General features: G+C 45.7%; 1 protein-coding gene across 1 annotated transcript in view; it reads left to right on the top strand.

Annotated features, from left to right (window-relative positions):
• Nucleotides 1-25,721, top strand: part of LOC136836131 (hydroxysteroid dehydrogenase-like protein 2) — a 68,674-nt gene that overhangs the window by 41,499 nt on the left and 1,454 nt on the right. Inside the window, exons 2-4 of the mRNA XM_067100123.1 lie at nt 17,523-17,686; nt 17,974-18,187; nt 20,561-20,766. Coding sequence (XP_066956224.1) covers nt 17,523-17,686; nt 17,974-18,187; nt 20,561-20,766 — 584 coding nt within the window. The remainder of the gene's footprint in view (nt 1-17,522; nt 17,687-17,973; nt 18,188-20,560; nt 20,767-25,721) is intronic.

The following is a 25,721-nucleotide window of genomic DNA, read 5'->3' on the forward strand; positions in this document are numbered from 1 at the left end:
CTTGATGTCATGTTTTATTATATTTTTAAAATCTTATTATTATTACCGCGGGGTGTCAGGTACAGTCCTATCTGTTTACTTCCTGTCGCTTTGTTGGTTAGGCTACGTGCCAAGCACAAGCTAATATTAATGTCTAGTGTATATATTTAGTAATGGTGGTTAATTATTTATTATTTCTGGTTATCATCCCTGTCCTAGCCCTGCCTAGTGCAAGGTTAGGCTTTTCCTGGTAGCCTATCTGGCCTCCTTCTCTCCCTTGTACCTTGGGGTAGGTTAGGTGAGAGGAGGGGATCAGCAGGTGGAGGGAGTTTCTGTTGTTGTTCCATCCACCGACCGTTGTTTGGGTTGTGGAGTGAGACCCCATTGTCTTCCCCCTTCTTTTCGGAGGGTAGAGGTTTTTCCCTTGGGTGTGTCTCCTCCACGCTATTTTAGCATTCCCTTACTTTTACGGTTCTGGCTGGCCTTCGACACAGGAATTTCTCTCCTGTTGGTTCTCCATCCTCCCTTTCATTCTCCCCTTCGTGTTTTATAGACTGCGTCTATTACAAGGTGACAGCGTGGGGATCATAGGCTGCTTCCCTTTCCCTTCCTGTTAGGGGTAGGCCTAGAGCTCTCCCTACTTGGGTGTTACTTTACCTAGTACGGCTTGCGATTACAGTTGAGCTGGGTACACGTCTTCCCTAGTCTCCTGTTTTCCTCTTCTCTGGTCTAAGCCCTTCCTTACCTAGCCTTTCCCCCTTCCCTAGCCTACCCTAAGTCAACTCCTTGTCATCTATCGCGTGTGTGACATCTGTCCCCGATGATCACCCCGAGTACTTGGGTCCTCCCTGGTGGAGGGATTCGCTCCCTCCGAGGGATGGTTCCTGGTGACAATTGTCTTGACTTTATGTTTCATTTACCCGCTCTCCTCGGATTGAGTGGGTTTTCGAACATTCTCAGGGTTGCCCTTCCCCCCTCCCATCATCTCCTGTCCTCCCTTTGCCTCCCGCGTTCGCCTCGGCATCTGGGTCATTCTAGTCGGGATTGATTGGCGCTTACACCTGCCCATGTGGGTCCAGTTGTGTTTTTGCCTCATCCTTCTTGTGTACCCTAGCGGTAGAGGCTTGGGGTCTCCGGTGGTGATGGTACCGGACTTCGGGGGACTCTACCTCATATTTGGTGATGTTAACTGGTTACTTTACCACCCTCTCTATATGTATACATTTGTTACTGGTCCCCGGCGGCTTAACCCCGCCATGGGGTTGATATATTTACTTTAATCTTATATCAGAGTCTGGTGATCCTTCCCTTGGGTTCCGCCGGTTTTATTACTGGCGTTCCTTGTGGTAAGGATCCTGTCGATTCAGCTCTCTCGTTCCGCCGGAGTATTCCGGCAGTCAGGAGGCTTTTTGCTTACCATATGTTTGTTACTGGTCCCCGCGCTTAACGCCCGTCGGGTTGATATATTTACTTTAATATTATATCAGAGTCCGGTGATCCTTCCCTTGGGTTGCGCCGTTTTTATCTCTGGCGTTCCTTGTGGTAAGAGTCCTGTCGATTCAACTCTCTCGTTCCACCGGAGTATTCCGGCAGTCGGGAGACTTTTTGCTTACCATATATTTTCTGCTGCTCCCCGGCGGCTTAACCCCGCCGTCGGGTTGATATATTTACTTTAATCTTATATCAGAGTCCGGTGATCCTTCCCTTGGGTTCCGCCGTTTTTATTACTGGCGTTCCTTGTGGTAAGGGTCCTGTCGATTCAACTCTCTCGTTCCGCCGGAGTATTCTGGCAGTCGGGAGGCTGTGCTACCATGTGTTTGTTACTGGTCCCCGGCGGCTTAACCCGCCGCGTCGGGTTGATATATTTACTTTAATCTTATATCAGAGTCCGGTGATCCTTCCCTTGGGTTCCGCTGTTTTTATTACTGGCGTTCCTTGTGGTAAGGGTCTTGTTGATTCAACTCTCTCGTTCCGCCGGAGTATTCCGGCAGTCGGGAGTCTTTTTGCTTACCATATTTTAAGTTTCTTTGCTTAGTAGGTCCGTCTCTGACGGGGTTTTTCATTCCACCGGAGTTCTCCGGTAGCATGGTATGAAAATACTTAAGGGATTTTGACAAAGGAAAAATCTATTTCTGGAGAGGGAACCGTGTCACCCAGTGAAAAAGTCCATTCAGCACTTATTTCTAGGTAATTCCGTTTGCTAGATACCAGAGAAAGCTAAATGAAATGCTGGAGTTACTACCCCCAGAGCGAGCTCCATTAGATGGAGTCGTGTATGGAAAAGGGTGAACTATAAAAACACGGAACCTTATCCTATAGAGATCCCAAAGTCAAAAAGTCCCACAGAGAGGTGCGTTACAAACCCATGCACCACTCGCGGACAGTACACAAATCACTGCTAGCCCGCATTCCATGAAAGCATCATCACCCCACCAGAATGATGTTTACTATGGGGGACGACACATGACAGAGGTGGGTCACCGGGTGACACGGTCCCCTCTCCAGAAATAGATTTTTCCTTTGTCAAAATCCCTTTCTGGATCGGGTCCCGTGTCAGCCGGTGAAAAATTAACAGAGAAATAAATATCATTCTTAAACTGCAAGAGATAACAAAATGTAAAGAGAACAGAAGACCAAAGGTCCACAAAAAATTTTTAATTGCTAGCAATAATAACAATAATGTACAAATGAAACTGATGGGAGCTTAAAATTAACATGACAATATAAAAAATATACTTAAACAAAATAACTATACAAAAATTGAAAACATAATAACATAAATGTGTCAATTAGACTAATATACAGATAACACGGTCAGGTGAGAAAGTCAAGGCACGCCTGACTGAAATGACTGTAAGGGGATAACTGAGGCAGTGGAGGAAGAATTGACTAGGAATCAGAAAGGGTACCAGAGGGAGGGACAACGTTCCCTGCCGCGACTGCTGAGAATTTAAGAGCTTCTAAGGATTTCAAATAGTGACGTTTGAAAACCAAGGGTGACTTCCAACCAGTGTATTTGGTAAGATCTGTGAAATTCATGTAATGGAAGTAGTTAATGGAGGTGGCCACAGCTCTAATATCATGAACTCTTGGAACTGAGTCAGGATTAGCCTGCTTGATAAAGTAAAGGATTTGTTGTCTAATAGCAGACATAGAGATATTACCCCCCCCTTCCCTGAGAAAGAGAGGCCCAGATGAGATGTGAGAGGACTTGTCTAAATAAGCCCTCAATGTATGAACTGGACACAGGGACAGGTCTTGAGGAAGGGGGGAGAATTTTCCAAGGCGACCACCTATTCTATGGATCTTCATTTTTGGCCAGGAATTTAGGGTGAGGAATCAGCAAAACCTCCCCTGATGGAAGGAAGTCGACATGGTTGGGCTCCCTAGAGAGTGCAGACAGCTCTGAAATTCTAGCACCTGAAGCTAGGCTAACTAAGAACAACGTTTTCCTCAATAAGGAAAGGTAGGGACAAGACTGATTATCGATATCTGAGGCTAACTTCAACACATCATTCAAAAACCAGGAAACCGTATGTGGACGGATTACTGGTCTCAGCCGTGCACAGGCCTTAGGGATGGAAGAAAAGTAAGGATCTTATAGGTCAATTTTGAAACCATACAAAAATACTTTTCGTAAAGCCGACTTGACTGTAGTAACAGTACTAGAGGCTAAAGCCCTTCTCAAATAGTGATCTAAAAAGGAGATTGCCAAATTTATGGTCATTACTGTAGCCTCAGATTCTTTCAAAAAGAGTGCTAGCTTCTTAATTGCTGAGTCGTACTGCCGAAGAGTGGAGACCGCTTATCTGATTCCAAGAACATGGTATTGACAGGATCAACGTTAGCATCCCTTTGAGCCACAAATTTCATAAAGTCCACAAAGCCAGGGCATTTTGAATTTTTGAGAAGCTGACACAGTCTGAGTTTGTACTACTTGTGTGAGTTTTTGGACTGGGGATTTGGATGTGGCGAAGTTTCAGTTCCAGCAGAAGTGGAAACCAGCTGCTCTTTGGCCAGTAGGGAGCCACTAGAGCTACTTGACCCTTGAATGTCCTGAGTTTGTGAAGGACCTTTAACAACAAGTTTACTGGAGGAACAGATAAATCTTCTTCCACCTGTTCCAATCCAATGACATTGCGTCCGTGAAAAGAGCTTTAGGGTCCAGGTTGGGAGCTACGTAATGAGGAAGCTTGTTGTTGAGCTTGGTTGCGAACAAATCTACCTCCAGGCCCGGAACTTGGTTGCAGATCCAATTGAACGAGGCCCTGTCTAGTGACCACTCCGACTCGAGGGGAGTTGTCCTTGAAAGAGAATCCGCTACGACGTTCCGGACCCCTGCAAGATGAGTGGCAGACAGGTGCCACTTGTTCTTGCACGCCAAGGAGAAAAGTGCAATCATTACCTGGTTGATCCGGCTCGATTTTGAACCTCCCCTGTTTATGCAGTGGACTATCGTGGCGCTGTCCAGAACCAGCCTTATATGAATCTTCTTGGGGGGAAGAAGCTTCTTCAAAGTAAGAAAGACCGCCATGGCCTCCAGAATTTATATGGAACTGGCGGAACATGGGGACAAGTCCCCTGCACTTCTTGGTGTTGAGAATATCCTCCCCACCCGCTTAGGGAGGCGTCTGTGTGGATAACCAACGCCGGAGGAGAAATTGCAGGGGACTGACTTGGACAGGCTCTTGACAGTCGACCAAGGCCGGAGTTTCTTTTTCAAGATGGGAGGAATCAGAGACACCTTGTCTCTGAGGCTGATATTTGCTCGACTCCACCACACTCTGTTGACATCTTTCAGTTTTACCTTCAGCAACAGATCTGTCACTGAAGTGAACTGAAGGAGCCCAAAACTCTTTCCTGGGCCCGTCGAGAGGCCTCGTTTGGACTTGAGAAACTGTCTGGTTGCTCTGGCTATCTCTTTCCTCTTGGGAGGAGGAAGAGAGCTGTGAGAATTCAGATCCCACTGGATTCCTAGCCATTGAAAACAACTGCTCGGAACCAGGCGGGACTTCTCCTGTTTACGAAAGCCCAAAGATTCTAGAAAGTCGACCACCACGGATGTAACCCTCCGGCATTCCTCGGCGCTGGATGCCCAGATGATCCAGTCGTCAGATACGCGGCCAGCGTAATCCCTTGAGACCGGAGTTGCTGTGCGACCGTGTCTGTCAACTTGGTAAAAATCCTTGGGGCTATGTTGAGGCCGAAAGGCATCACCTTGAAGGAATATGCCTGCCTTCCGAGCCTGAACCCCAGAAAGGGGGAGAACCTTCTCGCAACCGGGACGTGATAATAGGCATCGGAAAGATCTAGAGAAGTGGTTACGGCTCCACGGGGCAGTAGGGTCCGGACTTGGGAGACTGTAAGCATCCGAAACTTGTCGCAACGAATGTAGGAATTCAGACGGGACAAGTCCAGAATTACTCTTTGTCTGTCGGAACCCTTCTTGGGAACACTGAAGAGCCTGCCTTGGAACTTCAGAGTCCTCACTTTCCTTATAGCCTGTTTCTGTAGAAGATCTTCCACAAAGTCCTCGAGATCCTTGGTCGTAGCCTGATAAAACTTGACTGGTGGAGGGGACCGTCGATCCAACTCCAACCTAGGCCCTTGAAACTATACTCTGAGCCCAGGGACAGAAGGTCCACCGAGCCCGAAAATGGTACAGCCTCCCGCCCACAGGATGTATGTCATCGGTCCTGTGTTTGCTTCCCCCCTCTGGAGCCTCTACCTCCCTCTGTTCCTGGGAGAGGGCGGGGCTCCTTTCCCCTACCATAGCCACGGGGCTTGTTGCCTCTGGTTGACTGCCTAGAGCGGAAATTTCCCTGACTTTCATATGCAGGATTGAAAGCTGGGGAGGGAGACATAGGAGGGGCAGCCAGAGACTGATGCGCCCGGGTTCACCAGGACATACTGAGGCGGAGGTTGGGAGGAAGAGGTTGAAGGCTGATCTTGTAAGGGAACCTGGACGAAGGACTGAGCTGGGAGGCGTTTGAAATGTTTAAATTTCTTGCTGGACTTTGGGAAGGCCGGCAAGATCAGACTGCTTCCGTTTATAGGGCAGACCCCAACGAGAACGGAGACTCTGATTGACCCTAGCCGCCTCAGATAAGACTGCGTCAACTTCTTCTTGTGGGAAAAGATTAGCTCCCAGATCGAACTCTTCAGAAGCTTATTTGGTTCATGCCGAACTGTGGCTGCTGAAAAGATATGCTTCCGGCAGGCCAGTCGGGCAGTCATAAAGTCAAACAGGTCTTGTTGAAAACTCGCCAAGAGAGATTTCGTCAAGACCTGGAACAAAAATCTTCCTATAGACCAAAGAAGTTGCTTCTGCTAAAGTTAAAGAGTTCAAAGACCTGGCGAGCCTATCCTTAGTATCAGCCTCTGCTTTTCAGGAGCGACTCAGGGATCTTGGGAGCTGCTCACTGAACAGATCAGAAGCGCAGTCTGGGTCAAGCCAGTCACTGTAAGCGTATTAGGGGCTCCCTTCCAGAATTCGGTGCCCCGGGAAAGACGAGAGATGTCGGGTCCGTCTCCCGGAGATGAGGGGAGGGTTTACCTTCAAAGCAAGCCTGACTAGTCAGAGAGGCCACTTTCGAAGTGCAAGGAGGAAGGAGAACATCACTGAGAGTGAACATATTGAACACTCCCTTGGCTGGTGTAAGCTTAGTGTTCTCCACTTGCCACTCCGTAAGAATCCTCATCAAAGACGACTGGGCTTGATCCCTAGGATAGATAACGGTCTCCTTAGGGACTTTATCAGACCTGTTCCAAACCTCCCCCTTCAGTCTGGCGAAACCTGTGTAGGGGGATGTCAGGTCCGGAGGATAGAACTCCAACTCTTCCACTCTCCTTGTGCCCAAACCCTCTATGGTGAGAGTACCTTCGTGCTCGGGGAGCATAAAGGGCCAGACGCCAAGTGATTCCCCAGATCGAAGGGAGGGAGAGTGGAAGGGTCAGGAACAGAATGAGACCTAGAACGAGATCCACCGTCGGGCAGTCCTTGGATGAATTCCTGTTGTGATTCCACCTTCTCCGAAAGAGACTGAAAAGAATTAGCAAGACCAGACAGCTTGCTGTCTACCCTCGCGTCGATCCTCTCAAATCTCGCGTCGATTCTCTCAAGGAAATGCTCGAAGAAAGGAATCGTATCCAAAGCAGGAGGAGAGGGGAACCACTTGACGCGACTGAGACTCCGCTTGTGACCCGGAGGGGAGGCTGTACTAAATCAGCGAGGCAGGGCTCGCCGCCGTGCCGCGCGGAGGAACCTCAGATCGACCTGCCGGAGGAGGTAAGGTTTTCTTCCTGACGGACTTCACCTTCGGGACAATAGATCCAGACAAGCCCGTAAGGTATGAAGATTTAGGGAAACCTTTAAAAAGAAGAAATGGAGGAAGAAGGAGAGCTAAACAGTGAAGAACCTGCCTCACTTACCCCCTTACCTGCTTGATGCTCCGTGACAATGCTCGGAGATTCAAGGCCGAGGTCAAGATCCGCCACACCTTCTGAAACGCCACCGCTCAGGGTCGAACCGTCTGGAGAGGGCTGGGTCAACTCCCGAATCCCGGCAATCAACGGAGCAGCAACATCGTCAGTGACTGAAGCTGTGATCCAAGCGCCGGGAAAAAAGACATTGCAAATGTACTTCGAGAGTATATATGGATTGCCAGCTCCTACGTTGCGTCCAAAGCTGCTAACCCAGACTTTAAGGGCCTGAAGCGAAGCATCACGAGACTTGCGGTCAGCCTGCCGGAAGAGAAACATTATTGTGGTTTACCGAAGGCGGGGGAAGTCGGTAATACGTATAAAATACAGTTTGGCTAAAAAAGGAAAGATGCATGACAACCTACCGAATCATCGATAGCTTGCTCGTAAAGAGCGTAGCAAACATCACATCCGTCAGGGTGCCAAACAGTGAGATCCCCTACGTGGACCGCACATCCGGAGTGGGACCGACAAACTTCGTGGCCGCTGGCCTGATGGAGGGCTGCGGAGCACCCCTGTTCTTGGCAGCGTACCACCTGTAAAAGTATGAGATTATGAGTACACCGTGTAGGTGCGGAGTAGTGTGCGGAGCAACACATTGGTCTATAAAGCCGTGAAACCAGCCGGAAGGATCCGGGAGGTAACCGGATTAAAATAAAATCTCATACAAAATAAACAATAAATATAATAAATATACCGGAACTAGCCGGAGTAACATGCCTTAAAAGTAAGTGACGGATACAAAATTAAATGGGAAGGTTAAAACTGTCCGGAGTAAGTGCATTCCCGGCAACTAAGAATGAAATAAAACTAGCGATAACGGAAGACCGGTAAACACTAGAACCGCCGGAGCGGGAAGCAAGGAATGCGCCTTGGTAACAGACAGCGGTTAGCTAAAGTCAGGGAACGTCAAAGGTCCGGACACGAAGACAGTCAGGTGGAAAACACTAACTGGCCACGAGAATAGGACTAAACCGGAGTGCCGCCAAATTAAACGACACGCCGGAGATGACATACGGAGGGGAGGGATGAAAAGACCAGGAGGAAGAACCGCAAAGGAGCGACCAGAGAGTGGGAATGCACAATCCGGGCACTCCGGGTCCTCACGTCCACTCGCTGACTGAGACGCTACCCAGCAAGCGCGAGAGAAGTAGGAGAGGGAGAGGAACAACCTCCATGGTCAGAAAGGGGGGCGGGGGAGGAGGCAAAGAAGGCCAAAGATGGTGGACGGAGGGAACTTCAGAGCTTTTAGTGATTTCAGATAGTGGCGTTTGAACACTGATGGAGATTTCCAGCCCGTATACTTCTTAAGCTCATCAAAGTTCATAGTATGAAAATAATTAGTGGAGGTAGCCACTGCTCGGATATCATGAACCTTAGGGACTGAATCCGGATTAGCTTGCTTAATGAAGTATAGAATTTGTTGTCTAATAGCCTTTAAAGAAAGCGTTCCTCCTTTTTCCCTGATAAAAAGAGGACCAGACAAACACTGAGAAGTTCTCAGTAAATAGGCCCCCAAGGTAGCAACTGGGCATAAAGACAGGTCTTGTGGAAGAGGAACAACCTTCCAGGGGGACCACCTATCCTGAGGGTCTTCATTTTTTGCTAAGAACCTTTGATCTGGGGAAAGCAGAACTTCTCCTGACGGGAGAAAATCCACATGATTCACATCTCTAGAGAGAGCAGACAGTTCTGCTATTCTGGCACCTGAAGCTAGACTAATTAGGAACAACGTCTTCCTTAACAGATTCAAATAAGAACATTGATCGTTATTAGTTTCTGAGGCTAATTTTAGAACATCGTTAAGAAACCAGGAAACCGTATGTGGACGGGCCGCTGGTCTCAAACGAGCGCATGCTCTGGGAATGGATGAAAAATATGAATCTGTTAAATCAATCTTGAAGCCATGCAAAAACACCTTTTTCAAAGCTGATTTCGCTGTGGTAATGGTGGCCGGAGCCAGACCTTTTTCAAACAGTGACCTAAAGAATGATATTGCCAAATTGGTGGTCATGACTTGAGCTTCAGATTCCTTAAAAAAAAATGCTAATTTTTTAACTGCTGAATCGTACTGTCTGAGGGTAGAATCTCTTATATCTGATTCCAGAAACAGAGTATTAACGGGATCAATATCCGCACCTCTCTGAGCGGCGAATTTCATAAAGTCCATAAACCAGGGCATTCAGAATTCTTGAGGAAGCTGACACAGTCCGTGTTTGCACTACTTGAGTCAGCTGTGGCTTGGGTATTTGATGACACCGTAGTTTGAGCTCCAGAAGAAGAGGGAACCAATTGCTCTTCGGCCAGTTGGGAGCTACCAGGGCCACTTGACCCTTGAATGACCTGAGCTTGTGCAACACCTTCAACAGCAGGTTTATTGGCGGGAATAGATAGATATTCTGCCATTTGTTCCAGTCCACTGACATTGCGTCCGTAGCGTGAGCTCGAGGATCCAGGTTGGGAGCAACATAACAAGGGAGTTTGTGATTGCTCTCCGTGGCAAACAAGTCCATCTGAAGGCCCGGAACCTGACGGCATATCCATCTGAAAGAAGCCACGTCCAAGGACCATTCTGACTCCAGCGGAGTTGCCATGGACAGGGAGTCTGCAATGACATTCGGACTCCTGCTAGATGGGTAGCTGACAGGTGCCAGCCGTGCTTCTCCGCCAGGGAGAAAATGGCTATCATCACTTGGTTTATCCTGCTCGATTTGGAACCCCCTCTGTTTATGCAATGTACCACTACTGCGCTGTCCAGCACCAGCCTGATATGAATCTGGTTGGTGGGGCAAAGTTTTTTGCCTCCAAAATGTTTATGTGGAACTGACGGAACAGTGTGGACCATGTACCCTGTACCTTTTCTTTTGGTGAGTGCCCTCCCCAGCCGCTTAACGAAGCGTCTGTGTGGATTATTAGAGCTGGGGAAGGGAATTGAAGGGGAACTGATTTTGAAAGACCCTTGACTGTGGACCACGGCCGGAGTCTTTTCTTCAGCACCGGAGGAATTAAAGACACCTTGTCCCTGAGCTTGACATTGGCTCGTCTCCGCCACACTCTGTTTATGTCTTTCAGTTTTGCTTTTAGGAGCAGGTCTGTTACAGATGCGAACTGAAGAGAACCCAAGATTCTTTCTTGCATTCTGCGAGAGGCTTTCCTGCCTTTGAGGAATTGCCTGGTGGCTTTGGCTATTTCTCTCCGTTTGGCTGGCGGAATAGACAGCTTGTGCAAGACCAGATCCCACTGGATACCCAGCCACTGAAATCGAGCCTCCGGAGTTAGGCGGGACTTCGCCCTGTTTATCTGAAAGCCTAGGGATTCCAGAAACTCGATCACCATGGCCGTAGCTCTCCGGCACTCCCCGGCGTTGGATGCCCAAATTATCCAATCGTCCAGGTATGCGGCCAGCGATATCCCCCGGGACCGTAACTGCTGCACTACTGTGTCCGCCAGCTTCGTGAAAATTCTGGGTGCTATGTTGAGCCCGAATGGCATGACCCTGAACGAGTAGGCTTGTTTTCCCAGTCTGAAACCTAGGAAGGGAGAGAAGTTCCGCGCAATCGGGACGTGATAATATGCGTCTGAAAGATCTATAGAGGTGGTGACGGCTCCACGAGGAAGTAGAGTCCGCACCTGTGCGATTGTAAGCATGCGAAATTTGTCGCATTGTATATAAAGATTGAGACGTGACAGATCCAAGATTACCCTTTGTTGACTGGAGTCTTTCTTGGGAACACTGAACAGCCTGCCTTGAAATTTCAGGCGTCTCACTTTCTTTATGGCCCTCTTTTGGAGTAATTCTGCCGCAAAGTCCCGCAGAGCTTTGGAAGACGGTTGATGAAATCTGATCAGAGGGGGAGGGCCCTTGATCCAACTCCACCCCAAACCTTTGGAGACTACTGTGGGCCCATGGACTGAAGGTCCACTGGTCCCTGAACAGGTGAAGTCTGCCGCCCACCTGATTGGTCTCACTGGGAAGGTACAGGCTTGCCTCCTCTACCTCGGCCTCCTCTCCCCCGGGAGAGGGATCGCAAGGCAGCCTTGCCTCTGAAGGAGGCCCTTGCTCTACTCCCCCTTGCGCTCCTGTTAAGGCCTCAAAACGACCCCTGGCCCTCATAAGAGGGGTTATATACAGGAGACGTCACGAAGGTAGGCGCGGCAAGGGAGTGCTGAGCTGGCTGCACCAGCACAAACTGTTGAGGCTGGGCCTTCGAGGTAGAAGGCTGGCCAACTGACAAAACAGGTACAGCCTGGACAACGGTTTGTTGTTGTTGTCTTCTGTGCCTCCTGTATCTCTTTCCTGGCCTGTTTTGGGGCCTGGCGGACTCGGGGGCTTTCCTTTTGAAAGCAGGAATACCCCAGCGGGAGCGCAGACTTTGATTAGCCCTGGTTGCCTCAGCCTGGACATTGCTGACCTCTCCTTCGGGGAAGATACTAGCCCCCAGAAGGAGCTTTTCATGAGCTTGTTAGGCTCATGTCTTATGGTAGCGTCAGCGAAGATGTATTTACGGCAGTTCATCCGCGCTACCATGAAGTCAAACAGGTCCGACTGAAATCCTGCTAACAGAGACTTCGTCAGGACCTGGAAGAGTGGCTCCTCGGAGTACATTACTGCTGTGGATTCCGCCAGGCACAGGGAGTTCAGTGATCTGCTCAGCCGACACCTAGCCTCAAACTCTGCTTTCAGGAGGGCTTCTGGCAGTTTGGGAAGCTGCTCACTGAATAAGGTGGATGCACAATCTGGGTCGAGCTTACCCGATGTAAAAGTGGCAGGGGCATCCTTCCAGAATTCATTGTCTCCGGGGAAGATCAGAGAGGTGGGATCAGTCTCCCGGAGCTGAGGCGACGGCTTACCTTCTGTGCATGCTTGGGCGGTCGCAAGAGCCACCTTAGTCATGCAAGGGGTTGGGATTTTATCCCCCAGAGAGAACATCGTGAAGTTGCCCTTGAAGGGGGTCAACTTCGTGTTCTCCGCCTGCCACTCATTAAATGTGCGCAGCAATGCAGACTGTGCCTGGTCCCTTGGGAAGATCACTGTCTCCTTCGGGACCTTATCCGTCCGTACCCAAGCTTCCTCCGTCAACCTGGCGAAGCCTGGGTAGGGGGGCAGCAGGTCAGGAGGAAAGAATTCCAGCTCCTGAAGCCTGCGTGTGCCTAGACCCTCGATCGTCAGGGTATCTTCATGCCGGGAAGCATGAAGGGCCAAACGCCAGGGATTTCCCTTGTCAAATGGAGGGAGGGCAGAGGCATCCGGGATGGGGTAATGTACCGCCGAACCACCGGAGCGCATGAACCCGGAGAGCATACTCTCCTGGCTCTGCAACCTCTCCGTAAGCTTGTTAAGCTTAGCATCCACCTCCGAGGTAAACTTCTGCAGAAGCATACCGGCAGACTCCTCCGGATCAAAGGCAGGTTGGCGAGGAGGGCTAGCCTTAGCTGCCCTCGAACTCACTCCCTTAGCAGAGGGAGTGGCCTTGTTTGTGGAAGCCACCGGACTAGTATCCCGTGGCTTCACCGGGGGAAAGGGGTTTTTACGGGAGGTCGCGGACTTATAGCCCTTCGCCTTCCAAGACTTCTTCAACTTGGGGACAGCGGATTGCGCCCTGTCTTCCAAGTAAGAAGATTTTTGAAAGCCTTGAAAAGAAGAAGCGGTGGATGAAGGGGGAATCAAAAGGGAGCCCGCCCCACTGCCTCACTTACCTCCCTACCTACCTCCTGGTCCTGTTCGGTGTTCATTGGTTCCAGGTCGAGGTTTATGGCCGCTACTTCCTCCGACACCTCCACGTACAAATTTTCGTCCTGGGGAGGCTGGGTTTCTACCCGGATCTGCTCGATGAGAGGTGCGGCGACTGCAGATGGAACAGCCGCTGAGATCCGGGCGCCGGGGTAAAGCAGGTTCCGGATATTCTCATCCAGAACGTATGGCTTCCCCGACGGAACGTTCCTGCCGAAACCAGCCACCCAGGCTTGAAGGGAACCCAAGGCGTCGTTGCGGGAAGCTTGGTCGGCCTGGAAGAGAGCAGGGACTTAATAACCGAGCGCTCGGCGAAGAGATATATATAAGCAATATATCAAGAACATAACGTACTTGAAACAAGTGAGGCAACCAGGTAAACTAAAGGTAGTAACTATAGGCTTACCGACTCGTCCTGGACAATCTCGTACAGAGCGAAGCAAACCTCACAACCGTCCGGGTGCCACACGATGAGATTGTCGATCCGGACTGCACAGCCCGAATGGGAGCGGCAGACAACGTGCCCATAGGGCTGGTGCAGCACAGCAGTGCACCCGGGCTCCTCACAACGTACTGTCTGTAAGTGGGAGAAGGTATATGAACACACTAATTTAAGGCGCGCCGGAGCGGAACCGGCGGAGATAGGGGCCTTAAACTACAGCAGGTAATGGAGCATGCTAATTAATTTATACCGAACCCGCCGGAGCATTCCGGCGGGACGATAGAATCAGAGCAAAACATGACACACACTAAATTAAGGAGCACCGGAGATAGTTCGACGGAGCAGGACCTCAACCTAGGATCATGCAACTCTTAATTGTAAAATCAACTTAAAGTATAATTACTGCTGGAGTCCGGCAGCAAGCATTAATTTATACCGGACCTGCCGGAGCATTCCGGCGGGACGATAAACCAGAGCAAAACATGACACACACATTAAAATTAAGGAACTCCGGAGACAGTTCGACGGAGTAGGGCCTTAACTTAGGATCATGCAACTCTTAATTGTAAAATCAACTTAAAGTATAATTACTGCGGAGTCCGGTAGTAAGTAAATGGTTAACAACATAGGATAGCAGTACACTGCTGGTCCAAGTGCTCCAGCGCAGACCCCTCCGAGATCCCGTGCCTCCGTCACTTGGTTACAGCGGGGAGGGCGGGGCAAATCATTACCTCCAGTTATTATACAGCTAGAGAACTAGGTGTGACTAAGGCCAACCTACTGAAAACCAAAACCACCGGAGTGGTAACAGGTAGGAAGGCAACGGGGGGACCAGGGACGGCAGAGCGGAACCAGCTAGGAAATGTTTGAACCCTGAAGGTGATCGAAGTTCAGCCCGACCCGGAGGAGAGCGAACTAACGAAACACTAGCCGAGCGGTTGACACCAGAACGGAGGCCAGGAGGGTGGGTGACGCTCAACTGGGAACCGGACTAGTCCCCCACGGGGTGACGATCGAAGAGACCGATGTCCCACACGCGGGGAGATGACACACCACTGGCAAAGTCAGGGAGGCAGTACTTAGAATGGTGGAATCTAGAGTTATGTTCAAGTGAACGGGGGACCCCCCCATACACTGACTAAGACTCCCCACGGGGCATCGACACAGACGTATCGACTTCCTGCGTGCAGGGAGACTCATGACACTCACCAAAAGTACTAGGGGAGGATAGGACAACAGCACTAGTCTACAGCAATGCCAAACTCTCACCCTCCTCTGAAGGCACAGCCCAGACAGTAAAAGGGAGGAAGAGGGATGGAAGGGAGAGAAATTCCCGTAACGTAGTCCAACCAACAACCGACCCATAGGGCAGAAGGGCAATGCACAAAGAAGATCCCCCGTTTTATTTTTCCTTCTCTCCCTCATTAGAGGGAGAAGGGGATGGGGGCCTCAGATGCCCTAGCGAACCCGAAAATGGGCGGTAAGGCGGATGGAACAACAAACGGGAACTCCCTCGATCAGCCTACCCCTCCCTCCCCCTCTCAAGCGACACAGTCGGGAGAGATGGGAGCTAAGACAATGCCAAAGCCTAACCTGAATAGCCTAACCCACCGATTGGAGCAAGAGGGCTAGGCTAGGATCAATTTCTGATAAGTACCGCTAAAGTTAACCAATAACTACATAAGTACACGTATAATATGGTCGAATATACAAAAATATAAGAACTTGTACTAAGCGTATAGCCTAACCGAGCGAGGCGAGCAGGAGATAGGCAGCCAACTGGCTGCACCTGATGCCGAGCCCGGACCACAATAAATCCGAATTATTCATGTCATCCATTACACTACAAATCAGAGAAACTGACGAAAGAAAGCACCACCTTGGAGAGGGAATCTACTCGCGCGAGAGCCTGGTATCAGCTATGAATTAACTGTAAGAACCAAGATAAGGGAAGGAAGCCTCCGTAAGGAATGAAGCTAATCAAGGTACCAGGAATCGCCCGACATAGATAACGCCTCCAAAAGGAACTTCTTGAAGGGGAATTACGAAACATGAATAAAATTGTAAACGACCGAGAGAAACCCCTACAGAAACAAGCTGTAAGGGTGTACCTCAAGGTCATCATGGCGGAGGCGGTGAACGCCGGAGAGCGTCCGATATATGACCCTGTAAATATTAACTTACAGGCCAATAAAAGCCTCACTGATAATAAAAACCCCACAAGAAGATGGTACTTAACTTCATAACGGTGAAATTGCTTGAAGACATGATCAAATTCAAGGAAAATTGGGTCAAAAGCCAACACAAGAAAAAGACCTTCTAGAAGGAAAAACGTGCTAGTATGGAATAAGTACAGATGGCGCTGGGGTCGTCGGTTGGCGGGCAGGTGAGTGCGGGCGTTGGATCGGCTCCTCACGTTCCGGGGTTTTGTCACTGGGATGTCTACAGAGTGCAGTCCTGTGGCAGTGACAACAATCACTCATCCTTATCTATACCGACGTCTATTTCATAATAGATGTTCGATCTGGGGGTAGTAACCCCAGCATTTCGTGATAGCTTTTTTCTCTGGTATATTTAGCAATATCTATACCTAGAAATTCGTGCTTAATAGGAATTTCACCGGCTGACACAGGGACGAGCTCAGAAAATAGTAAGAATATACATAATATACATGTCAGTAAACACAGCATAATGGAAACAATATTCAAAAGTTAAAATATAACACTGTTAGTGATAGATCAGTACATACTTACACTACTGAAAGATAATGGTACTACTGTATATACTAATATCAATTACAGTTGTAAATCAACAGCATAGTAGTTTTGAACAAGAAAAAACAGTGGTTAATATACAATACACTGTACATAAATTTGAAGCCAAGCAAAACATAATTACCCAAAACTGGAGTGAACAAACCAGAAAAAATACCCTTCAGTGCAACAGCCTCAAAACACCTTTGTTAGTTAGCACAAATAAAGCCAGTACTAAAATACAAACAATCTTATAAACTTACCAAATTGCCTACGAAAAGAATGCAGTTTCAATAAGGTAGGATTAACAAACTAAGCATTGTTGTTTTAGGAAAGGAAGCAATTGAATAAAGGAGAAGAAATTCAACATAATTTGGGAATCTAAAAGGATATGCTGTCTTAATGGATATACAAAGTAATGAAGCTGTCAATTCCTCCTTACCAATGGGTCAAAGGTGCCTGTGTGCATACAGTCATCAGTTAGTTGCTTTTTGACTATTCCTGGGTATGTAATACTTAAAAAATAATCTGTCTAAGGAATCTGGCCTAAAAATTAAAAAAATAATCTGTCTAAGGAATCTGGCCTAAAAATTAATACTATTATGATAGCTGAGTTTGTTATGAAATTATCATAATTTCTTTATTAGATATTAAATTTTGTAACTTATGTTGTTCTATCCTCTCGTAGACTTTTCTCCATAACTAAAGGTATTAGTACACATATATGATTGAAAGCAGCAGTAGTGGTTTTTATAAAAATGAAATAGATCACAATTTCTTGGCTTCAGGTGAGTAATAGTGATAGGCTAAAGTGTAGATGAAGAGGTACAGTGCCAGTTAAAATCTTTGTGATGGCATTACATAGAGAAGAAATAAGAATTCACTGGGTCAACATGTAAACCAATAGGTAGCTTGTCTGGTAGCTTTGGATTTTTCAGAAGCAGTTGCACATGCTCCTTGAATTCTCACTTAAAAAAAAACTTTAAGTTTATGATAAGGGAACCACATTTAGTCTAAGTTTTTTATTTTTGGAAATATATTTGATTTGTGTACTGTATCCAGTTTATTCATGAACTCTGACAGTATTCACAGGGATTTCCATAAGGATAGTACTACATTACATATTCTTCCTCAGGAAACTTAAAGGTAAAACCCTATTTATTACTGGTGCCAGCCGGGGGATTGGCAAAGCAATAGCTCTCAAAGCAGCTAGGGATGGAGCAAATATTGTCATAGCAGCCAAGACTGCTGAGCCACATCCCAAACTTCCAGGCACCATCTACACAGCAGCTAAAGAGAGTAAGTAGAAGCATCTAGGCTGTCTTAGGTCAAACAGCTTTGTGGAATACGGTATGTGGGAAAAGTGCTTTGTTATAGCATGTTTCTCTTATAAAAATTATGAAGTTTGTTTAAAGATAAAATATTCCCAAGCTAGTCATTATAATCCAGAAAATGTATACCTATACAGTATCTACAATTGTATATTATTTTTTTATTTTTGACTGATTTTCCTTTGTTAGAATCTGTAAATATAATTTTACATTAAGTGACTGTATCTATTAACATGCTTTTTCTGTTACTTCCAGTTGAAGAGGTTGGTGGACAAGCACTTCCATGCATTGTTGATGTCAGGGATGAGACATCTGTTGCGAAAGCTGTAGAGGCCACAGTGGAGAGATTTGGTGGCATAGACTGCGTGGTTAATAATGCTAGTGCCATCTCTCTAACTGGGACTTTGGAGACTCCCATGAAGAGATATGATTTAATGCACCACATAAATACAAGAGGAACTTACCTTGTGTAAGATCAGCACACTAATAACAGCTTTTGGCAAAACAAAAATGCTTTGAAGTTAGAGTTTGTTCACATTGAAGATCAGCACTGGAGCCATTTCTCTTTGTATTGGTAATGGATGTATTGAGTGAAGGGACTGGGAATGGAAAGCTATGGGAGTTGTTATTTAGAGATGATATGGAGATTACAGCAGAGACTGGGGATAAGTGCAAAGAAGGGTAAGAGAGTGGCAGGAATCTCTTGAATTGGGTGGTGTGAAGTTAAATGTGGATAAAAGTGAGGTTACAGTGTCCAGCAAGCAGGGAGGGGAAAGGTTATTTTAATAAGATTGAAAGCCCTAGATTTAAAACAGGTAGAGGATTTTAAGTACAGTACTAAGGATCTACTTTAAGCTAGGAGCAAGGGTGTGAAGCTGAGTTTTAAAAGCAGGATACAAGCAGCTTGGGAGAATAGAGGAAGATGGCAGGGGTAGTGTGTGACAAAAGAATGCCAAATAAATAAAAAATAAAGCTCCAACTTACCATAATCAGACCAGTTGTGATATATTGTTCAGAAACATGGACATTATCAAGGAAAGAAGAACAGAAGCTGGAGTGAATAGAACTGGGGATGCTGAGGTGGATTTTGGGGATCTCACTGTATGAGAGGTTGGAAACGAAGAAATTAGAAGTGCAGGAGTGGTGAAGATACTGATATGATCAGAAAATTAAGATTGGAATGGTTTGGGCATGTGTTAAGGATGAATGAGGAGGAAAGAGTGGAAAGTGCTTGGGTAGAACCTGTTAATGGTAGAAGGTCACAAAGTAGGACAAGGATAGATGGTTTGTTATAAAGTGAGGGCTTAGATAAATTTAGCTGGAAAGTAGATGCATCAAGGCAACCAACCCTTTAGCTCAGGGATAATGGTGGGGATGAAAAGAAGGAACTGTTCTATATTATGGTGAACATAAATTTATTTAGCTCTTTTGTAAGTTAACTCTCTTATGTAGTGCTACATTAAAGTACCACACATCATTGCTGCAGCTTTCTGACTTTCATTGGTGATTATTACTTGTTTGTTAACTTACCAATATTTATTTATTTTCTTTATTTTGTTTTATCTTTTATTCACATGCAGACATTCTATGTGGAAGCTTCTTTTGCAATTCATGGCCATATAGGCTTGTCATACTGGCATGTTTCCCTGTTTGGAATAAAAGTGATAATTTTGGAAGGTCCAGCTTGAGTATTTTTTTATTTGCTTGTGTTGTTTATGTGTATTTATTGTTGCACTGTTTCATTGTTGCTTTGGGTGATTGACTGGGTTGGTATTGTTGTGACATTCAAATCTCTTTTATTGCTCCACAGCTGCTGTGTTTGGTCCTTTGGTAGGCTTCCTTCTTTCTTAGTCTTTATTGGCTCCTCTTTACATTTCATTAGTTTTTGTTTATTTGTAATATCTCTGACATTGTGTATTTGATGCATTTGGTGGTTTCTAATACTGTAGTCAAGGTTTTTATGTCAGTTCTGCATTGATATTGGGTATCCAACTATTGTATGGTTAGTGCCCTGTTTCTTTTAGGTCTTGTATATTTTTCTTAGGGAGCCCACTGTATTTACTCCATTTTGTGTGATATGCATTAGGTTAGTTAGTAAATGATGCTGATGATGTGCTGTTCCTTTTAAGAGCTATGACAGCATGTATGATGTACTGCTCTAGAGTATACAGTACAGTTTAATTTGTGATGAGATAGTAGTACAGTATTGTTGACATTTGTACATCTGTGTTTTGACTACTTTTCTTTAAGAAAAGGAATAGATTTTGATGTTAATCTTCAAGCACAAGTTTGTCTACAGGCTTAAATATCAATGCATATCCTTTTTTCTTTCCACTTACAGAGCTCAGTATCTGGTATAATTCATTTGCCAATACAGATTAGTTATTTTTTCTCATGTGATAAGACCTAGTGTTTTTTTTTTTTACTATACTGTATATTGGTGTTGCACTGGTGTATTTATTATGCATTTTTATAAAGAAAAATATATATCCATGGTACTGACATATTCTGAAGCAGCCAGGGTTGTAAAGTTGCAGTAGTATGTGGGTAGCTCAGTTCCTTTAAAAGATTCCACTATCACAATTTTCTGAAGGCAACGTGTATATCATACCAAAAGCAAGCAGCTGTTGATTTTCCAAACAAAGGCTGGTTTTTATTGCTATGAATAGCTTATATATCAATACATGTACAACAAACAGACAGTGTATGCACCTGTAAATATATGGATCCTGTACAGTATAATTTTAACATTGCTAAGATAACTACAATTATTAAACAGAAGCCAAAATATTTTCTATAAATTTGAACCAACTCTGTTTTAATGTGCAGATTCTTTTTTCAGGTCAAAATTATGCATACCTCACCTACTAAGAAGTTCTAATCCTCACATTCTTAACATTTCCCCTCCTCTCAACATGAACCCACGATGGTTTAAGAACCATGCAGCATACACCATGGCTAAATATGGTATGTCCATGTGCATCTTGGGAATGGCAGAAGAGTTTAGGGATGAAGGAATAGCATGTAATGCACTGTGGCCTGAAACAGGTGAGATCTTTGTTTTTCCATTAGTCCTGATAATTGCAACATACTATACTACTCTTGAAAAATTACCATCCATTGATATAAGGTTATGGTAACACTGTGGGATGTACTTCCTGCAGACAGAAGATAGAAAAATGGTAGAGGAAGGACACGAGAGAATAACAAACGAATGCTTATTAGAGAGAGAGAGAGAGAGAGAGAGAGAGAGAGAAAATAACAAGCGAAGGGAGAGAAAGAGAGAGAAATAGCAGTGATTCCAGTGTATTAGGTAACTAGACCCTACCCACTACCGGGGAAGAATAGGTACATCAGTGCTGAAGAGCTCAGTTCATTTCTGCTGGTCAACAACTGTACAATGGTTGGTTGAGCAGCTCTGATTTTAATTTCGCCGGATGGTTGTATCTTTTGCCTTTGGTGAAGTATTCATTCGTGTTGGCAGCTTGCTGTTTATTAGCTTAGCTACTTTATTATTTAGACTTGTGACTTATTGTGACGTGCTATGTCAGATTCTAGCATGTCTAGTATTAGGTATTACAGCAAAGGCTGTAATACTAGACTTACTTATGTAAGTATGACTCTCACAATTTGTGTTGCCATTGTAGAGGGCAAGTTTGCTTGTTTGAACTTTAATGTGATGAATGCAAAGACTGGGATCAGGGTAAATGGAAAGGTTTGGAAGCACATCTAGATAGACTCCAAAGAGACAGACAGAGAAAGGTGGCTTCTTTCGAACCCGATGCCGTTGCCATCACCAAAAGTTTGGTCCGCTTGTTAAAACTGTAGCCCAAATTGGGACTTCGGTCAAGGCCCTTATGGATCAGGTAAGCGTAATTAGTGTTGGTCATTGAAAAGGCATGCTCCTTCCGCTGAGCACGCTGCCTCGCCCCCTCGTAAGATTTTCAGGGAACAAGAGCACAACCTCTTCCCTCCTGAAGTTTTTGGGTTAGTCCTGAGCAGGTTGTGCGTAACACTTTGGCGAAAGAGGGCCAGTCTTTGATGCAGCATTCCTCATCCAAGTTGTCTTAGTGGCCAAGTGCCCAGTGTCCAAACATGTAATGTCAAAGTATTTTGTGTCCAAATGCCTAGCTTCCAGTCCCGATCGACTTGTGCACATCACTTCGATGTTGGTGAGCCGGTCTTTGATGCTGCATTCTTCATCCAAGTTGTCCAAGCATCCAGTGGGCGAACACCTGGTTTCCAAACGTGTAGTGTCTGACTGTTCTGTATCGAAGCCCCCAGTGTCTGAACGCCCATTTTTCGAGTGCACATTGTCTAAACACCCACTGTCCGAGTGTATGGTATCAGATTGCCCAGTGTCCGAGCGATCGGGTTCTGAGCACTCAGTGTCTGAGCTCCCAACTGCCGAGTGGGGGAAGTGCCTTCGCTAGGAGTTTCTGCCTCCTCCCAAGGGGACTTCTTCATCCTTGTGGACGCAATGCGGAGATTGGCTCTTAACTCCGCTAAGAGTATGTTCTCATCTTCGGAATTAGATTGTTTTGTGAAAGGCGTTTTTAAAGTCTTCAAAGTATTCAGCTTCCTAGGCTGGACAGTTGGGCGTTGGCCAAGAAAATAAAAGACTGCAGTACACTTCAAGAGGACTTAGCTGCCGACTGGCTGGGAGTACTCTCGTGCGTGGATAAGGCCATTAGGGATGGCTCCCAGGAGCTGGCTACCTTATTCTCCATGGGGGTTCTTAAGAAAAGGGAACTGATGTACCTTTACCTCAAAAGGTGTTACTTCCTCTCAAAGATCGGCTCTCCTGTTAATGCCTTTAGATTGGTCAGCTTAATTCCCAAGAGCTACAATAGAGCAGATCGCATCAGGCTTACAGAAGAAGTTGACACAGGACCTTTTGATGCAGCCGACAAGGCATGCCAAGGAACCAACCCATGGCACTTCGGTCTTGTTCAGCATGAGAACTTCCTCTCCGTTGCAACAGCAGCCCTTTGGAAGTGGAAGAACCAAATTTCAGCCCCACCCACACTCGAATCTGCGATCAGTCTGGCCAACCAAGAAGTCGTCCTCCAAACCGGCCTCTCGCAAGTGAGGTTCCGGTCCTCCTGTGTCCCTGTAGGAGCCAGGCTTCTCCAGTTTTGGGACAAATGGGAAGCCAGGAATGCAGAACCCTGGGTAGTAAAAGTCCTACAAGAGGGCTATGCCATCCCGTTCAGGGAAAAACCTCCTTTGACATCCTCGCCCATCAGCTCAACAGCCTACTTGGAAGGCTCGGAGAGGATTTTGGCCCTGAAGGAAGAAGTATTGTCCCTACTCAGGAAAAGAGCTGTGGAGTTGGTCAAAGACGTAAGCACTTGAGGGGTTTTACACCGTCTTTTCGTTATCCCCAAGGCATCGGGAGGTTGGAGATTGGTCCTAGTTGTCAGTTCATTTAACTTTTTTGTGCAGACCACCAAGTTCAAAATGGAAACGAACCATTCAGTCCTGTCAGCCATTCATTAGGGTGACTGGATGGTAATGATTGACATGGAGGATGCATACAGGACTTCCTTGTCCCAGTACATCCAAACTCAAGGAAGTATCTGTGGTTTGTATTCCAAGGCAGGGTCCTTCAGTTCCGGGCTTTGTTTCGGCCTTTCTGCAGCTCCGCAAGTATTCACCCATGTTCTCGCCCCTGTAGCGAGATGGCTCCATCTTATGGGGATCAACATCTGTTTATATCTGGACGACTGGCTACTACGCTCCCCATTGAGGACAAGATGCATGGAGGCCTTCAAAGGACTACTACTGGCCCAAGAGTTAGGTCTTTTAATCAGTGCTCAGAAATCCCAATTTACTCCAACACAGTCAATTCTCTGTTTTGGGATGAGGATCGATGCTCTGATTTTTCGGGCTGTCTTGTCCCACAAAAGGATTCAGGACTGCCTGAAGAACATAAGAAACTTCATATCTCGTCCATCATGCAAAGCCAGTGAGTGGATGAGTCTGCTAGGCACTCTCTCGTCCATCAAGAAGTTTGTGCCTTTAGGAAGGTTACACATGAGTCCTGTAATTCTTACTAAAGGCCAGTTGGCAGAGGAGAACTCTCCCAGACTCCCTTATTTTCTGCATCACTCCTGAGATCAAGGAGGATCTTCGGTGGTGGCATGCAGCGAAGAGGTTCTTTGTAAGAAAGTCATTGCACCTGCTGTACCCCGACCTAACGTTGTACTCAGACGTGTCGGATCTTGGTTGCTGGGGGTGGTGTTTTTGAAGGACATGGAAATATCCAGGAAGTGTTGTCAGAAGAGAAGAAATTACATATAAATGTAAGGGAACTGAAGGAGATTCACTTGACCCTTCAGCATTGTGTAACATAGACTTGTGGTAAGACAATCACAGTCCTCTCAGACAACACGATTGCATTTGCCTACATCAAAAATCAGGGAGGGACTCATTCCTTCTCCCTTCACGAAGCAGCTAAGGATCTTCTTCTCTGGGCAGAGATCAACCATATCAGGATAAAAACTCACTTCATCCAGGGAAAGTTAAATGTTCTTGCGGACGAGTTAAGTCGCTGCAAACAGGCCCTTCCGATGGAATGGATGCTGAACCCACAGTTGTGCACTGACCTGTGGAAATGGTGGGGAAAACCATTGGTAGACCTGTTTGCAATGTCGAGGAACCATCACCTCCCTGTCTACTGTTCTCCAGCCCCAGACCTTTGGGCATGGGCGATGGATGCCATGCTCCAGGACTGGTTGGGCTTGGATGTTTACGCCTTCCCACCGTTCAGCATGGCGAGAGAAGTCCTAAACAAGTTCATGACCCATACCAACATGTCCATGACGCTTGTAGCTCCATTTTAGCCACAGAAGGAGTGGTTCCCAGGTCTTCTCAGTCTCTTAATAGCCCTCTTTACAAAAACTTCTACGTTTGGTCAGAACATCGGAAAAAGATTTTTCAAAAATCACAGCACGCTTAGTTTTTAAGATTAATTCATTTTGGCTCATTTTTTTGTCATTGCCTGAAGTTTTATGCAACCATCAGAAATGAAAAAAATATTATCATATATAAATATTGAATATATGACAGCAAAAAAAAATGCATTACAAATGTTAAAGCTAATGACTTAATTTTTTTAGTTGTATTGTACACTAAATTGCGATGATTTTGGTATATAACAAATTTTAAAACGATCAAAGCAACACAGTGAAAATATTATCACAAATGATGCATGAATTTCCAGGACGTAAAAAATTTTTTTTCAAAAATTCACCATAAATCGAAATATTGTGCTAGAGACTTCAATAATTGATTGAATATTACTAGACTGTAATTGTTTTAGCTACAATTGCAGTTTTCGACCATTTCGGTTGAGTTAAAGTTGACCGAAAGTTGATTTATCGTGATTTATATGAAAATATTTCAAAACTGATAAAAGCTACAACCATGAATTATTTTCTGTTGTATTCTCATGAAAGACATTTTCATATATAAAAGTTTATAACAACTTCTAAACGAGCAAACATTACGACAACATAACGAAAGAATTTCTGAGATTCAAGTTAGTTTAGTAAGGAAAAAAATTTTTTTTTCAAAAACTCACCATAAATCAAAATATATTGTGCTAGAGACTTCCAGTTTGTTGCAAAATGAAGGTACATGATTGAATATTGCTAGAATGTAAGAGTTTTAGCTTATGATTGCGTTTTTACCATTTCGGTCGAGTTAAAGTTGACTGTACTTGAAATTTTGGCAGTTATCATGATTTTTGAAAATATTTCAAAACTGATAAAAGCTACAACCATGAGTTATTTTCTGTTGTATTCCATGAAATTGCGCACACATTATAAAACTTTATGTAACGACTAATATAAAACAGTGCAAACATTTAACGTGTTTAAAGAACCATTGCCAAAAGTTTTTTCAAAAATTCACCATAAATCGAAATATTGTGCTAGAGACTTCCAATTGGTTGTAAATGAAGGTAAATGATTGAATATTACTAGAATGTAAGAGTT

Source organism: Macrobrachium rosenbergii, chromosome 56, assembly GCF_040412425.1.
Source record: "Macrobrachium rosenbergii isolate ZJJX-2024 chromosome 56, ASM4041242v1, whole genome shotgun sequence".
NCBI classification, from domain to species: Eukaryota; Metazoa; Arthropoda; class Malacostraca; order Decapoda; family Palaemonidae; genus Macrobrachium; species Macrobrachium rosenbergii.